Here is an 18,070-nt window from a genome sequence, read left to right on the forward strand (position 1 = left end):
TGAATATTCATTTTTTTTTCAATATATAAAGATTCAATTTAAATAATATTACCTTGAATTTCATGTGCCAACCAATTTTGAGGCCTCCAATGTGTTGGCATGAAATTTACTAAGATGTGGACTTACTAGCCTTCCCCCAATGCTAAAGGCAAACTCTGAAGCAACTGTGAAAATAATAATAGCTAGTACATCACTGGAAATTGTTTGTAAGGTAGGATACTTGAATCCATTTGACTTCCACCAAGATAAAATATCAAAGTTTTGAGTACTAGGCAGTACATTTTCTTTCAAATAATGGTCAAACTCTGACTTCGCAATCAAATTACTTGAACTCCTATTAACAAACAAGTCATAATTGGAAAGCGGATCTTATTCTTCCATATCAATGTTTTCAGATGTGTAAATTGGACTATCTAAAGTTTCACTACCATGTCCAAATTCTTTATAATTGGATTTGGATTGATACTCATGAAGCAAGTCATAACACAACTGACGAATCCTCTTAATCTCATCCAATGCACCATTCGCATATATCATAAGAAAATAATACTCTATCAAATTCACCTTATATCTTGAATCCAATACAGTTGCCACACCAAAAATGACATTAATCATACACCAATACTTGTTAAATTTCTCCAACATTTTCAATGCCATCTTCCTTACAATCTCATATGAACATTTAAGACACCGAGATAATGTTATTCTAATCTCACAAACTTTGGGAAAATATAAATTTAATGTAGGATACTTAGTTCCTGAAAATAATTTAGTCACTTTATAAAACAACTTTAACCTCCCACAAATTTCCTTTGCCAACTCCCATTCTTCTTCACTTGTCAAACATTTATATTGTGATTCACGTTGCCTTAAGCAAGAGAAGACATCCTTATAAATTAAAGTAGTATAAAGCATCTCATATGTTGAATTCCATTTGGCTTTACAATCAGGAGATAACTTCTTACTATGAATTTGCAACGGTAGGGATGTCTCCTCAAACTTTTGTTCTCTTTTGGGGATTGTTTTCCAATACACAATACTGTCACGAATTTTTTCAATAGCATCTCCAATCACAAGTAATTCATCTTGTACAATCAAGTTAAGTATATGTGTACAACAACGCATATGCAAGAATCTTCCATCCAACATAAGTGAATTCATAGAAAGCTTATCTATAATATCATTGGAAATGATATCATTCGTAGTGCAATTATTAATAGTAATTTTAGATAACTTTCTATCAATATTCCAATCTAAAAAACATTTTACTAATATACCTGCAAGAACCTTTTTTGTGTGTGGACAAGACACATAAACAAACCTATAACAATAAATAAAACAGAAAAAAGCTAAATAACAAAAGTAGATATAAAAGATGGTGAAACTTACTTAAGAATACTAAATACTATTAATGAATTTTATATTAAAAAGGCAGGTTGAGAGATTGCAAGAGACTGTTGGAACAATATAAGCAAGCAAAGCTCATGCACGGGGATGAGCTGCTGTGGGGCACCGATGGGATGTGCTTTGTGAGGAACCCATCCCTGTCTCCTGGAAGTGACCCTTCTATATAAATAAGAAATATCCGCCCAAACATCCAGCAGGGTCTAGGGAAATGGAGGCCTTACCATTCACCATTTAAGTTAGAACCTTCGAGTCCATTTCAACCCAAACACCCTCTAGGTTGATATCTTCACACAACCAAAGATCATCCAAGAGCGCATGGTCTTCAGCTTTAGAACATGTAGTGTGGCCATAGTAGTTATGGAATTCCACTGGGGAGGTTGCCATTGTTCTCCCTAGCTAATTATACCATCACCACAACTCATATATGATCATTGATCCATGACAATACACACCATCTGTGTTAAGCTTGAAGCATTAGGTGGGTGGCATTAGCCATTTAAAAATAGGAAAATTTTCGATTAATATCCCGTACATTGGGTCAAATTCCATTTTCGTCCCTGAACTTTAAATGCAACGATTTAATACCTCGATTAGTACCTCATTTTCTAATGAGGAACTTTAATGTTCCCCGAGGTTTGATTGATAATATTAATAAGAAACAAAGATCTTTCCTATGGTGAAAGCACAATAAAAAATTGAGTAACTTGTTAAATGGGACACCATTTGTAAACTAAAAACAAATGGGGTTGGAGACTAAAGAAACTGCTATAGATAAATGTGGCTTGTATAGCTATCTTGGGTGGAAAATTCTTACACAACCTAATAACCTATGGGTTATGGTAATCTATGGTAATCAATGACAAATATATTAAAAATAAAATTTTTGAGATATAATAGAAATAAAAAAATCTCTTGGGCATGAAGACGAATTCTAAAATATAAAAAAAATTCTAAAGAAAGATATTAGATGAAAAATAGGCAATGGAAAATCCATTAACTTTTGAAATGATACTCGGGTACCTAATAACCCTCTTAGTCTTTTCAAAAACCATTGTCAAGGAGAGTAAGACCATAAACTTGGTGAGTTTGTTACCAAAGAGTAGGATGTGGAACAAAGAAAATATATTGAAAAGCCTACCTTATTAAGTTTAGGAAAAGGTTAGAACCATTCCTGTTCTCTCACTTCCAAGGGAAGATGAACTATTTAGAGTGACCAAATCCAAAAGGAATCTTCACAATAAGATCAACATATACATTGATAGGTGAAGAGGTGGATAATGGAAATATTAATGCTTTTTCGGAAGTTTGGAAACTAAAGAGCCCACACCAAATGAATATGTGTTTTAATATATCTTCCATTAAACAAAACACTATTAACAAGGGAAAGATTCAAAAGATGGGGTATGAGTCAAGAATCGGGATGACCCCTCTATGAACAAGATAAGGACATTAAGCAACCTCCCTCCATTGCTTATTTTAGAGCCAATATGGAGAAATGCTATACAAAGAATAATTAACCCTTATGAGAATGAGGATATTGAGGAAAGGGAGAGGAGGATGAAAAGTATAACAAATATAATGAAGACGACTTCTTCTTGAAAGGAGTAGTGCACTTCTGTGGCATATATGATATATGGAAAAACAAAAATAGCAAAATTTTTTAAAATAAGTCTGCCCTACTCTCCTAGTTAGGCATGAGATTGGCTTCCATCAGGGTAAGCCCGTTCTCACACCATCCCAATTGTCTTTTGCAACCTTGCATTGGGAATATTTTCCCATGAAATAAAGCACATAAGCAGGAGCTGTAAAGGCTGCTCGAATTCATGAGGCATAGTATGATCTGCTCTATTTCCATTTTCTTTTTTTTTTTTTAAAAATCACAAACTCTAAGGCTGTCTTTGGTTGCAATGCAAATAAATTTGTACTGATGTGAAATCGTGACAGTGCAAATGATTTTAATGTAAATTCTGACCTATTTTTGTTTCGAACTTTAACTTATTTTGCTTGATTGCATTAAAAATAAAGTAAATTAAGACATGACGAATAATAAAATAAAATCCAAAACAAAATTAAATGAGAATTTGCATTTTTTTCATCTGCACTCTCCTACATTTATACTAGTGCAAATAAAATTGCACTGCAACCAAACACAGCCTGCAACTGTGTATAGGAGGATTAATACTTCCTCAAATAAATAAATAAAAAGAATCCTCCAACAAGGTCTTGCTATTGTTCAGCGCATCTCCCACTAATTGAATATTGAAAAGGCTAAGCTCCATTTCTAGTATTAACCACTCCAAACAGGCCCAGACCTCCTTAACTGAGACTCTTGGTAAGGGAATAGTTCTAGTGGTGCAATCAATTTGAGCTCTAACCCGACAGTTCAGGTTCTAGTTTGATTGGGTTTAATTTGAGCTTGGTGCCAATTGAATTCAAATCTTGGGGGTAAATTAGATTAGTTATTCAAATTCGAACCGTCCAATGAAATGTCTGGTTTTAAGGATTGCAAACCTGGATTTTCTTCGAGCTGAAGTCGAACTTAATTATCGAATATTTAGTTGAACCAAAATCAAATATAATTAGTATTATACAGAAACCAAGCTAAGACAAGCTGAAGTTCAGCTCGGGTCAGTTCCTTTGCGCCCTGAAGCTCTTCCAACTATTAACACCCCAAAAGTGTCTCTATGACACACCTGTTCCTAGAAGGGTCTCGATCCCCAGCAGATAGTTACAAAATATTCTGTGCATGAGCAGAGATAACAACAAGCATTGTATGAAATTTATAGTTCTCCTCAAACGTCTTATACATTGCTTTTCAAATGTGCCATACATGAAAATCCTTCCCTGGCTAAACTAACCTTTGAAATAATGATCTTGCTCCCCTGCTCTGTAATAAGAAATATGAGCATTATTGCTAATTGTTGTTAATTACTTGTAGAATCAATTCATTCCGTTTTGAAAAGAGAATTTTAATGGGTTTCTAGCTGATGAGGGCAACTAATATCAATAAAAAATAATATTTTTTATAAAATAACTACAATAAGATAACCTTTTTGAAAAAATATCAAAAAAGGGCACTGATACTGTTCCTTGTCTTCCTCCTCTACCTATGTATTCATGCGAATACACTGGATTCGAAGACGACGATGAGGGTTAGAGGAAGACAAGGGTGAATAAGAAAAGAGAGGAAGACGGGTTTTGCGCACTAATAGAGGTGTAAATTGGATCGTGCTGGGCCTGGGATTTTAGGTCCACGGGATGACATGACATGGCATGACCAAGCAGGCCGTATTGCTCGTGACCCATGGGCTGGGACGACCCAACCTGCATTCCGGCCCAGCATGGCCCATGGCATGTCATATACATATATAGAGTCAACTTGACTTCTCCCGGTCGGCCAGGAAGTATTTATATTATTATTAAAACATAACTAAAAAGACCTATGTGCCCTTACTTAAGTTAAGAGCGCTTGTTCCAACACAACATTACAGATCAACAACATTAATCTAGGTATAAAGACAGAAATACCCCTGCGCTAACACTCTCCCTCACGTTGGTGAGTATATATCATATACTCCCAGCTTGTTACATATGTAGTCCACTCTTCCCCGACTCAAGCCTTTTGTAAATAAATCAGCCCACTGATTTCCTATATTAACATGTGTAGTGTCTAGCTCTCCATTCAGCACCTTCTCCCTCACAAAGTGACAATCAACCTCAATGTGCTCGGTTCTTTTATGAAACACTGGATTAGAGGAGATATGAACTACAACCTGATTATCACAATAGAGCTTCATTGGAGTGTTAATGTTGTACCCTACTTCTTGTGCTCGGTTCTTTCATGAAACACTGGATTAGAGGAGATATGAACTGCAGCCTGATTATCACAATAGAGCTTCATTGAAGTGTTAATGTTGTACCCTACTTCCTATAGAAGATTCCTTAGCCACACTAATTCACAAGCGGTGTGCGCCATAGCCCTATATTCTGCTTCTGCACTGCTTCTTGCCACAATCGTCTGCTTTTTACTTTTCTATGTCACCAGGTTACCTCCCAGAAACGTGCAATAGCCTGTAGTAGACCGCCTATCAGACATAGAACCGGCCCAATCAGCATCAGAATACCCTTTTATTTCAAGTTTTCCCCCACTCTTGTATATCAGACCGCGACCTGGAGCCCCTTTTAGATACTTCACAATTCTCAGAACTGCATTCCAATGAGGAATCAGAGGTTTCTGCATGAACTGGCTTACCACACTAACCGCAAATGAGATGTCTGGTCTAGTAATGGTTAGGTAGTTCAGTTTTCCCACAAGTCATCGGCATCTGCCAGGGTCTTCAAACACTTCACCCATATCACTGCTTAGCTTGGTATTTGTGTCCATGGGTGTTTCAACTGGTTTGGCACCCAACAAGCCTATTTCTTCCAGCAAATCAAGCACATACTTCCTCTGGCACAGGTTAATCCCATACTTGGATCTCGCTACCTCTATCCCCAAGAAGTATTTCAATTTACCTAGATCCTGTCTGAAAGTGATCCTGCAGATAAGTCTTCAGCTTGTCAATACCAATGTTATCATTCCCAGTAATAACAATATCATCTACATACACCACCAACAGTATTTTTCCTCCCGGAGAGTCATGACTAAATACAGAATGGTCAACTTTGCACTGTTTCATACCAAACTTCTTTACCACCTCACTGAACCTACCAAACCATGCTCGAGGAGACTGTTTAAGCCCATGTATAGCCTTCCTTAGTCTGCACACCTTACCATCCTCCCCCTGAGCAACAAACCTTGGAGGTTGCTCCATGTAGACCTCCTCGAGTAAGTCACCATGCAAAAAGACATTCTTGATATCAAGCTGATATAGTGGCCACTCATACATGGCTGCAAGAGAGATCACAATACGAACTGACCCTATCTTAGCAACCGGTGAGGTCTCTGTGTAATCAATACCATAGGTTTGGGAGTACTCTTTTGCAACTAAATGCGCTTTCAGGCGTTCAACACTACCATCAGGCAGATACTTAACCGTATAAACCCATTTACAACCAACAGCTTGCTTCCCAAGAGGAAGAGCAGTGAGATCCCAAGTACGATTATGATGAAAGGCTGAGAGTTCTTCTTCCATGGCACGGCACCACCCTAGAGAGGCAAGGGCTTCCTGGACATCTTTAGGAACAATAACTGATGATAACAAGGTAACAAACTGGCAATGGGAAGCGGAAAGGTGAGTAAGAGAAACATAATTAGAAATGGGATGAAGGGTGCAAGTACATTTACCTTTCCGCAAAGCAATGGGTAGATCAAGCTCAGATGCTAAGTGCGGGTCTGGTGCCAGATCCGTCGACGGAGATGTAGCCGGAGGAGTAGTAGCTGGTGCGCGTGGGCGATGTGTATACACATGACGGATCGGTGGGCGTTCAACAGGTGGTGGCACCGGAGGTAAGGATTTGGTCACGACTGGAACAAAGGAAGGAGGATCGACAATGGGAAGTGGAAGAGGAGGAGGTGATGAGGAGGAAGAAGCATCACCGGACCCCAAAAATAACGGAGTAGATTCAAAGAAACTGACATCAGCACACACAAAGGACCATCAAGAACCAGGATGGTAACACCGATACCCTTTCTAGGTTCAAGAATAGCCAAGGAAGATGCACTTGAGAGAACGGGCATCAAACTTGTCATTCCCGGGACCCAGATTATGGACGAAGCAGACACACCAAAAAACTCTCGGCGTAAGAGGGAACGGAGACAAAGTGGGAAATAAGACCTGAAACGGAGAATGACCATCAAGGATGAACGTGGGCATCCGATTAACCAGAAAGCAAGAGGTAAGCACTACATCACTCCAAAAAGGTTTGGGAACATGCATGTGATGCATTAGGGATCTTGCTGTTTCAAGGAGATGGCGATTCTTTCTCTCAGCCCCCCCGTTTTGTTGTGGGGTGTAGGTACACGAGGTCTGATGTATAATGTCGTGTTGGTCCAGGTATTCCTGAAATGATGAGGATAAGTATTCGTAGCCATTATCAGAACAAAAAACTTTGATGTGGGTACCAAATTGGTTATGAATCTCAGCATAAAATTTCTGAAAAATGGTAAACAATTCACTTCTTTCTTTCATTAAATAGAGCCACGTCATCCTTGAAAAATCATCCACAAAAATGACAAAATATCTGTATCCATTATATGACATCACTTTATAAGGACCCCAAACATCTGAATGCACTAAAGAAAAAGGACTCGACACACAATTATCAACCCTAGATCTAAAGGAAACACGATGGTGTTTCCCAAACTGACACGACTCACAATCCAAAACAAAAAGCTGACTCAAGGACGAAACCAAGGACTTCAAGATTTTTAGCAACGGATGACCAAATCGGCAGTGCCACTGGAGAGGAGAAAGAGATGACTGGAGAGCTGTTGAAGTTCTACCACCACCATCGTCAAGATAATACAGTCCACCTGCTTCATGCCCTCCACCAATCTTCATCCTCGTCTTGAGATCCTGAAAAACACACATCGAAGGATAAAAGGTAATGGAGTAGTTAAGTGATTTGGTCAGCTTACTAACAGACATAAGGTTAAAAGGCAATTTAGGAACATACAAAACTGATGAGGGGGATACAGGATCTAGGTCAACATTACCAACACTACAAATTGAGGATGTGGAACCATTAGCAAGGGTGACAGATTGTGATGTTGAGCAATGAGATAAGGAGGAAAACACACCTGGAGTTCTAGTCATGTGATCGGAGGCTCTAGAGTCAATGATCCATGGATTGGGTGTAGATGCCAAACAAGCCATACCTAAGTGAGCAAAAATCGCCGTGTTCTGCTGTGATTGAATAAACCTCTCATATTCAACACGAGGAACACTCACCATCTCCTTCATGGAACCATCTGTGGATGTAGGAGGCATCTGGTCAAATGAATGATTCTCCTATCTAAAGTTGGAACTCGAGTCACCGATCGCGGCATGATTGGCCCAGGTTGAGGGAGGACCATGTAGATCATAACAATAGTTGATGGTATGTACATCCATACCACAACGAGTGCACTTCCTCAGGCCTGAGCTACGTCCTCTATCATGGGCTCCCCCTGAATCTCTGCTCCCAGTACGACCACCACCACGATTATGAGTAGACCCACCATCGCCACTTCGGCCATATGCTGAACCACTACCACCACCATGGCCAAACTGAGCTCCCCGAGCTCCACCTCTAACACCATGGCCTCTCGATGCAGCAAAGGCAGATCTATCTAAGATATTAGAGTTCTCAGTAGATTCGATAGAAATCCTCCGGAGTCGAGCAAATACCTCTTCTAGGGACAGAAGAGCTGATCCCCCTAATATATGAGCCTGTACTGGTTCATATTCAAACTTTAGTCCCACAAAAAATCTAGTCACATCAAGCTGCTCTCTCTGTTGTTGCTGAATCTTGACATCAGAAGTGAGAGGATGATAGACATTCAACTCATTACGTATGTTCCTCATGTTGGCATAGTACTCCTCAAGACTTTGATTGCCCTGTTGCAGGTTAAAGTACTCTTGATAAAGCTGATAAACTTTGGTTGTATTGTCCTGCCCCGAATACAATTTCTTCGCATGGTCCCACACATCTTTGGCAGTATTAAGTAACATGAAGTTCACACTAATCTTGGGTTCCATACTGTTCCACAACCATGTGATGATCTGAGCATCCTCTTGCTCTCAGTCTTCATACTCGTGAGAGTCAGAGGAGGGTTTCTCCTCTCTGATGTGTTTTACCTTCTTCTTTGCCTTTAGAAAGACTTTAACAGATTTAGCCCAAGGCACATAATTCTCTCAATTTAATTTAATGGAAGTCATCTGAACATTCAGGTAGTCTGTAGGCACCATCACACTAGGTTTATAATCATTATTATCTCCCATTATGTTATCACCAATTCTGCACACTTGCTGAATTCTATTATCACTGAGATCTACACACTACACACCACTAGGTCACACCTGTCACATTGATTGCAGCACTTATTGTTGCTGTAATGTGTGCTCTTTACACCACAAACCCTAGATCACCCCTACCACATCGATTTCAACACTTGTTGTTGCTGAAAAGTGTGCTCACACCACAAACCCTACTCCTACAACTACCTGAAATCTCACCACTATATGGTCATATCTCTTCCTTCAAAATGCACAAAGAAACCAGCATAAACCCTAACACATTATTGGCCGAAACCCTAGCATATGGTCTGAAACATAGTTCCTATTTAATCCATAACAGATATCATGCACTGAAATCTCTTACCTTATCATTGAAGTAACACCCATACAAGTAGGAAAGCAGTCCACACACGACCACCGCTGCACACACAACAGCCACACACCACAGCCACTGCCCACATAGTTCGGCCCTCTATTCTTCCTCTACTAGGAGAGGGCGATCTCAGAAATCACAGCAACCGACCACATACGACCTGACTGGAGGCATAGAAACCTCCAAGGGAAGATGGCGATCACTCCTTTTCAGCTCTTTCCCTTATCTCCAATCGAACACAGAAAAAAAAGGAAAACCCTAGATAGGGTGCGTAGAGAATGGAAACCTAGGCAAGCAGAAATCTAGGCAGATTCAAGAAGCTCTGATACCATGATAGAATTCAGGTCTGCCTTAGAGTTCTGCTTGTGTGAGTTTAGTTATGTAAAAGAAGAAAAGGTGAAAGAGAGAAAGAATTCTAGTTTGAACTGAAAGAGTCAACTTGACTTCTCCCCGTCGGCCAGGAAGTATTTATATTATTATTAAAACATAACTGAAAAGATCTATGTGCCCTTACTCAAGTTAAGAGCACTTGTTCCAACACAACATTACAGATCAACAACATTAATCTAGGTATAAAGACAGAAATACCCCTACGCTAACAATATATATATATTATAATTATATAATAATATATATTATATAATATATTAATAAAATAAATATTTTTAGATTTTATTATACTAATTTATTTAATTATTGTATATATATACAATTTTATACACAAAATTCATATAAAATTAAAGTTTTAAGTTTTTTATCAATTTTTTAAATAAATAATTTTGGCCCGATACATGGCCCCACCTGGCCCAAGGCTCGATCATTGAACCAGCCTGACCCGTGACACGGTATAGGCCCACATGGGCCCGGGCGCAATGCGGGCTGCCCACGCCACTTTACACCTCTACGCACTAACATGGGCGGATCTTCCTCCCTTTTGTGCACTGACATGGGCGGATAAGAGAAGGAAGAGGAATGATGGATTCACCCATGTCAGTGGACCCTGTTCCTCCTCTTATCCGCGCATGTCAGTGCACAAAACAGAGGACTGTTTCACGTCTTATCCGCCCATGCCAGTGCGCAAAACGGAGGATGACGAGGAACAGTGTCAGTGTGCAAAACCCTCGTCTTCCTCTTCCTTCTCTTATCCATTGACAAGTCTGAAATCGTGCGCTGATTAATTTATAACCTACAGTGCAAAACCCTTGTCAGCTCGTGCGCTGCAGTAAGAGGCAGACCTCGAATAGTTTTCTGTTGATCGAGAAGCTTTTGAAACTGAGATTTGCTGGGGTTCTCTTTCTCTATGCCGAAGAAATCGAGCTCCACAGTAGCTCTGGACATCTTTGCTCCCTTTGATTCTCGCTTTGGGTTTTGCCAAGGAATGAGTTAACTGTTAATAAATCACAATTAAATGGGTGGTAAGTGGTGAGAGGGCGGAAGGTTAGGGCTGCAGCCTACAGCGTACATATAAAAAAACAGAGGCAGAGGAAGAGGAAGAAGACGAATAACAGTATCACTGCTCTTTCTTGATATTTTTCTAAAAAAGCTATCCTATTAATTGGATTTAGAACACTTTTAACGGGCCCATTTGTTGGATTTAGGACTCTACGCCCCATCATCCCATGTACAAAAGTTACTTTATTTGAATCTTTTAATACTGTGAAACAACAACCTGATGGTGGAATCTCAAACCATCAATTAGTTCACTTATCCTTCAATCCACCACAGCTTTCATCCTATTTGAGTATTCGGTTTGCTAACAATACATGAAACGAAGAGATGGCACCCAAAAGGTTTCGCTTTTTTTTTTTTTTTGTTTTCATTTCTTTCTTCACTAGGATTTTCTTTCTCTGTTATTTTGTAAATGAAAATTTTAAAGCTTCAAACAATGCTTAGTGGGAGAATCCTCCTGCGTGTCACCCTATAGAGTCAAGTAGCAAGTTGGAAGCATGGACTAAGGAAAATAATTTATATATCAAACCATACAGTGAAAATCTGGATCTCCAATAACAATTTTAAATTGTAGCTGCAAGCCAAAAAATTTAAAAAGATTATTTCTTTCAAAATTTTCTTGCCCAAAAAGCCTTGATATATATTATTGTGTGGATGTGAATCTTCTTCTGACATGCATGCAAATTGTCTAAATTTTAGGATGCTGCTGCTTGAGGTGCTATTAGAAAAAGAAGAGGGTTTAATCTTCCATTCAAAAAAAAAAAAAAAGAAAAAGTCTAGAGAAACACACTAAAGAGGGTTTTGTAGTATAGATGGGTTTGCCTTTGAAATGTAATGCCAATGAGGTGGTTTGCTTATTAGCAGAACAAGGAACATCTAGAGTATATAGAGTTACAGTAAAGAACATTATTCAATAACTCCAATCCATGGGAATAAAATCTGCAGTGGTGGTAGTGTGGTACTTTAAATTCATCCATCATCATCATCATGTGTATAAATGTAGTAGACTTTAGAGGAAATTAGGTTAGAATTTTTTCTTCATAAATTTCATGCAGGATGCTGGTTGCACCATGATTGTAGATGTTTAACAAGTCAATAAAAGAAATACCATTTAATATCTGTGCTCTGTTTGAAAGAGACAGGATCTGTTTGGTCCGCGGGAATATGAATTTAGAATCAGAATCAGAATGGTCCATCCAATTCCAAACGTTTGGTTGGGGAAAATAGGAATCTCATTCCCATTCCTGGTGGAATGGCATTCTTCCATTTGAGGTAATGGCAATTCCCTCCCCTCCCTTGGGAATGAGAATCCATTCCAGCTGATCCCGATTTCTGTTTGAACCCAGCAGACAGGAGGAGTAGACCATTCCGATTCTGATTCCAACTGCAACTCCAATGGACCCTGAATGATGTATTAGGGAGTTGAATGACTATTAATGTGAAATCAGTAAAGAACTGCATCAAAAAGAGAGAAGGCAACTCTGAAATCATGACATTTACAAGGATAGTATATATTTTGTTCTGAACAAGCAACTAGAGTAATAGAGAATTGAAAGAAAAAAAAAAGATAATATTTAATATTGAAACAACAGAAGCCGAACAAAACATTGATATCAAACCAGTGACCTTTCTGCATCTCACTCAATTAAATAGGAATTAATAAACTTTGGGAGAAGGAACTTGCCATGTATTGAGGAGGAAGAATAAGGGCAGAGTGAAAGTAATTTCTTATTTCCATTAATCCAACAACCAGTGAAGTATGGGGTGGATGATGACCTCTCAACTTATTCTAACATATGGAATATGAGATATTTTAAGCCAATCTCCACCCCCTTTCTTCTTGCATTGTCTCTTCAGTTGGGGACATTCATTGATGTTTAATAATTGGAGCGAGTGAAGACATTGAATTGCTGCTGGAAGATTCCACAGATTTTGTATAGAGTAAAGCCGGACTCTCGAAGTGACACCAAACAATGGATCCACTCTGGCAAAATTTGTTTTGGTTTCTATTATATTCTTCAAGGCAGCACCATCAGTCAATATGGGTGTTTAATTTTTACCTTGTCTTTTAAATCCATGTTCGTATACTTCTTTTTCTAGAGGTCTGGGTGAAAGAGACCAATTGCAGCAAAATATATCGATGGGTCGAGCAGATCTAACAAACCTAAACCAACCTGACCTGACCCTATTGATGATTTTGTGTAGATTTATGAGTTAATAAACTTAAACCAACCTAAACCTAAACCTCTTCTTTTATTGAACTTTCCTATAGATTTTTTTTTTCTGTAAATTTTTACTTGATACTAGAGTAGGGTTTGAGCTTTTTCTATGTTCCCATCATGCAACCATAGATCAACCGACTGTATAATGAGCTAAAGGGCTAATCAAAGACCTCAAAAGAATCCTGATTGTAGTAGGAAACTTCATTTCTAACTTGGGAAGGGGCACTCTAGATATTTTGGAGTTCTTGATGAACTTTGAAGGGGGCAATTCAAGTTCCGATGATTTCTAAGGACTCTAGAGGGAGCGGTAGTAGAGGTGTAAAGTGGGTTGTGCCATGCCGGCCTGTGGGCCGAGCCTTGGGCCAGGTCTGGCTGTGCATCGGGCCAAAGCTATTTATTTAAAAAAATTGACAAAAACTTAAAATTTTAATTTTATATGAATTTTGTGTACACAATTGCTTATATATAAAATAATTAAACAAATTAGTATAATAAAATTAAAAAATATTTATTTTATTAATATATTATATATTGTATATTATTATATAATTATAATTTCTATAATATTTATAAAATATATATAATATATATGGATTGTGTCGCGGGCTCGCTCAGTTGTGCCATGCCATGCCGACCTATGGGCCTAAAATCTCAGGCCCAACAAAATCTCAGTTGTGCCGGGCTTGGCATGGCCCGTAGACCATTGTGTCAGGCCGGTCCAAGTTTGTGTTGGGTCACGGGCAGCATGACCCGATTTACACTTCTAAGCAGTAGCTTTTTATCTTATTTTTACCAACTCACATGGAGACAAGAATCTTGATGGAATAAGGCTTATGAGTACTATAAGTGGGGTTGAGGCCTCTAAAGGAGATAAATTTATTTATTTTTCTCACCAACACTTGTTTTTATAGTATATTCTAAGAACATGGGACTAGGTGGAGGACTAGGTGGAAAAGGATATGAGCCAAGCTAACCCCCAAAATTTTGATCGGGGAGGGCATCACGGCCCATGACATCCCATGGGCCAGCACGACACACGCGGGCCGCCCATGGGCCGGGCCATGCCAGCCTGACACAGCCCACTTTACACCTCTAGGAGTAGTTAGAATGAATGGCCTAATTTAACAAAAAATTAAAAAATAATTAAAATAAAAGAACAATAAATGGGTCAAATAAATCAACGTTTTGATCATCCAGATTAATGAGTTATTAATTAATTTAATGGTTTTTGACCAGAGACTGGATTTGGGGTAAAACAAAACCAATACTTGAACGGTCCAACCATTCAAATAAACGGTGGTTCAAAAACATTGTAATAAACAACCAATCACAAACCAAACCAACCTGGAACAATACGTGGCTATATGTGAGCATATGTGAGTGGCTAATAAAATATAAGTGTTTAAGTATTAATAATGCTCATCCATGTGATGTCTGTTAGTGCCTTGGTTTAAGAGAGAATAATGAGTGTGTTGGGAAAGTGGAAGAGAGAATACAGAGGAATTAGAGTGGGATTATAGTGAAGGGGATAGTGCCATGTGGCTAGATATAGGAATAGAAACTCTCCCTTTGTTTATATATAATGATTGTTTGTAAAAATAACATGCAATAAAATAAAATAAAAAATTCAAAAAAAAAAGATGAAGAGAAGATAGACTTCCTTATATTATAATAAGTGTATAGATGTCTTTATTATAAAATTAATAAAATAAATAATATAAAATCCAATTACAAATAATATATGTATGTATGTATGCATGTATGTATGTATGTATATCAAATCTAAAAGGGGGTTATCCGAATCTGGAGAAATAGGGTCAGATTTGAATTCGAATTGGATCATGATCTGATCCATTTGCACCCTATTTGTGCAACTACTTCCATGGGTTTTAGATTATATGATAGGGCTGCAAACCATCCATATCGAGTTGTTTGAATTTGATCTCACCAGTGGTGATTTGAATTCGACCAATTTATAATTAAATCAAACATGGATTCACCTTGGAGAAATATGGTAAATTCACCTCATGTGGAATAGTAATGATTACCTAGCACAAGTAGGTCAATGGGTCAAGTCTGAGTTGGGTCCAAGTAGAATCAGAATCGACTTGACAAGATCGAAAACCAAACCAAGCTATTCTCGGGACAATCGGGCCTGACCCGATGGACCATATTATAATAAACCTATTGAATTCTGATGAGAATAAAAATTATCTTATTTTCGCCCCTTAATATTCAGTCTTTTAAACTTATTTAGTGCCTAATTGGACTCACTATTCTTGTATTTTGATTTAGGGCACGAAAGAAGGCGTTAAGGGAAAAATAAGGCTATTCGGGGTTTACACAGTTTCGGCACCGCAAGATAAATTGGGCATAACTCTCCCATCCGGACTCTGATTGAGAAGATTCAAGATGCATTGGAAAGATAAGGAAAAACTCTACAAATTTAGTGTTTTGAGTTTTAATATATTCAGATTGAATCGATGTCAAAATTGGGCCCGAAGTCTAAGCAATTTCGTAGAGAAGCCCAGTTCGCAGCTGAAGCCCATTTCGCAGCTGAAGCTCAATTCGCAGTGAAACCTTGCAGCGGCCCAATTCGCTAAGGAAGCCCAATACGAATGCAAGAACAAGAAACATCAAAGAGTCCTACCAGATTTAATTTCCTGTTGTATTTCTAGAAAGATAAAAGAGATTAAGATTATCCGTTAAGAGATAAGGATAAACTAGATCTAATCTAAGCATTATCTATTAGAGAACTGATCTCTCAAAGGAAAAAGAACTCCTTAGAGGGGCAGGAGACAACTCCCTCCTAAAACTATAAAAAGGGGGGCGGACTAGTACCCAAGATCATCAAATCCTCCAAAAGAGCTTCAACCTTCAAGAGAGACATCAACAATCAAGGAGGAAGAAACAGAGTTCGCCCCCCCTCTCATCTAGAAGCTGTGATTTCATTATGAAGTGTCTGCAAGTCTTTGTTTCTGACTGAAGGGTTAGGGAAGCTTTGATTCTTTAAACACTGTGATATCTAATTGATTTTTATTTCAGTTCATTATTTACGGGTATTCATATGTTTTCTGCGATTAACTGTGAGGATTATTTTTATTGATTAAGCAAGAAGGGCCCCTTGCCCGTTCAATGAAAATAATCTATGGCCGATTGAACCTCCAGTTTCGTATATGATTGGTAGGTTCAATCATGGTGGCAACTAACAGAAATTGATTGCAAAAAGGTTTTAGATCTATGTTAGGAAAATGTATGATTTGGTTTAAACGGTCCGAGCTTGTGAGATCGCTGACCAGAATTGGGTCTCTCCCCTCTTAATGCTATTAATAGATTAAATCATAAGAGCTTGTTTAGGACTATCTATTAATAAGAGAAGCAATCAAAGAGCTTGTTTTAGTTGTCGAATAATACGAGTAGAGGCTGTCTGTTAGAGTTTGTTAACAGCTATAACCAATTTATTCGTAAACATATGAATCTATATTTGCATCGATGATCAATGATAAGGATCAAAGATGAACTTGTCCCTTCAACCGGAAGCTATCTCCCATCGATTTGATCTTTGCTTTCTGATATTTTCTGTTATTTTCTTTTATCTCATTTTCCTTAGCTTTACAACCCCCTTACTTCATTACTTGGAAATAAATCCATCCAATCCTTCTGGAGACGACCTTGCTCATCACTATCTACAAATTATTTAATTGGAGCAAGACTTTTTATCTTTGGTTGGATTCGACACCCACCAAATTCAAGTCTGAATCAATTTGTGACTGGGTGGAACTGGTTCTGTTCTAATAATAATTGGGACAATATATCAAGAACTGGATCTGTTGGGTCAAATCCAACCCATTGATAGCCCTAAGAACAAGTGGTTCAACTTGACTATGCCATTAACTTTTACATGTCACAAGCTATTGGTTGAATGACAACATAGATTTTTCTTGAGCATTATGGATGGAGAAGATAGACTGGCCTAGAGAATCAGTACAAGATCTATTACTCCAACATCTAACAACTCTCTTCTCACTAGGAATGCCATCATCTCCATCGCTTATTACATTAACATTCATCCTCCTCTCAATCTACTTGGTCCATGGGCTTCACCTTTTCAAGGTCTCTCCCTTGGTTGGGGTGCTAAATGTCCCCATACTCTTCTTCTTTCATCTCATCACCAAGAGCATCATGGTCCTGGTTTGTGTGTATCACAAATGCAAGTATAAATACAAGGCATAAAACTCATTACCTGGCTGAATTGAGCTCAAGCCAACAGGTGCTAGGGTAGCTTCATGAGGAACAAGGTTTTTAAATTAAAACCTCCAAGACAACCTGTCAACCTGAGATATCATGGTTGCATGAAATGAATAGCACCGCTTAGAGTGTCAGATTGAGAGTCCTTTCCTTGGAAGTTCCAAATAACACCCATTGATTTATGGGTGCTTTACTGAGATGAACCTCTAGTGTATCCCCATCATTGTGCACCAATCTTGAAATTTGATGCCACCAAATTACTTTCTGTTGTCAAAGACTAGTACCTGTAGTAACACAAATCTATAAATGATTATCTTTCAAAAGAAATTTTGGACATTTTGAGATCTGATGTTGGCCGACACACGGCTTTAACCGACTTGGTAAAATAATCAATGACAGCTATGAGATGCTTCCTCCTTCCAATAGTAGGG

At 38.3% G+C, this 18,070-nt stretch overlaps 1 protein-coding gene across 1 annotated transcript in view; it reads right to left on the minus strand.

Moving 5' to 3' along the window:
* Positions 1–369: 369 nt before the first annotated feature.
* The window catches only part of LOC148802616 (zinc finger BED domain-containing protein RICESLEEPER 2-like), a 30,608-nt gene continuing 12,907 nt past the window's right edge, over positions 370–18,070 (minus strand). Inside the window, exons 2-3 of the mRNA XM_088897948.1 lie at positions 1,278–1,321; positions 370–1,172 (exon numbers count right to left, since the gene is read on the minus strand). Coding sequence (XP_088754074.1) covers positions 370–1,172; positions 1,278–1,321 — 847 coding nt within the window. The remainder of the gene's footprint in view (positions 1,173–1,277; positions 1,322–18,070) is intronic.

Source organism: Nelumbo nucifera, chromosome 2 (assembly GCF_055504915.1).
Source record: "Nelumbo nucifera cultivar China Antique chromosome 2, China Antique-T2T, whole genome shotgun sequence".
In the NCBI taxonomy this organism is placed as follows: Eukaryota; Viridiplantae; Streptophyta; class Magnoliopsida; order Proteales; family Nelumbonaceae; genus Nelumbo; species Nelumbo nucifera.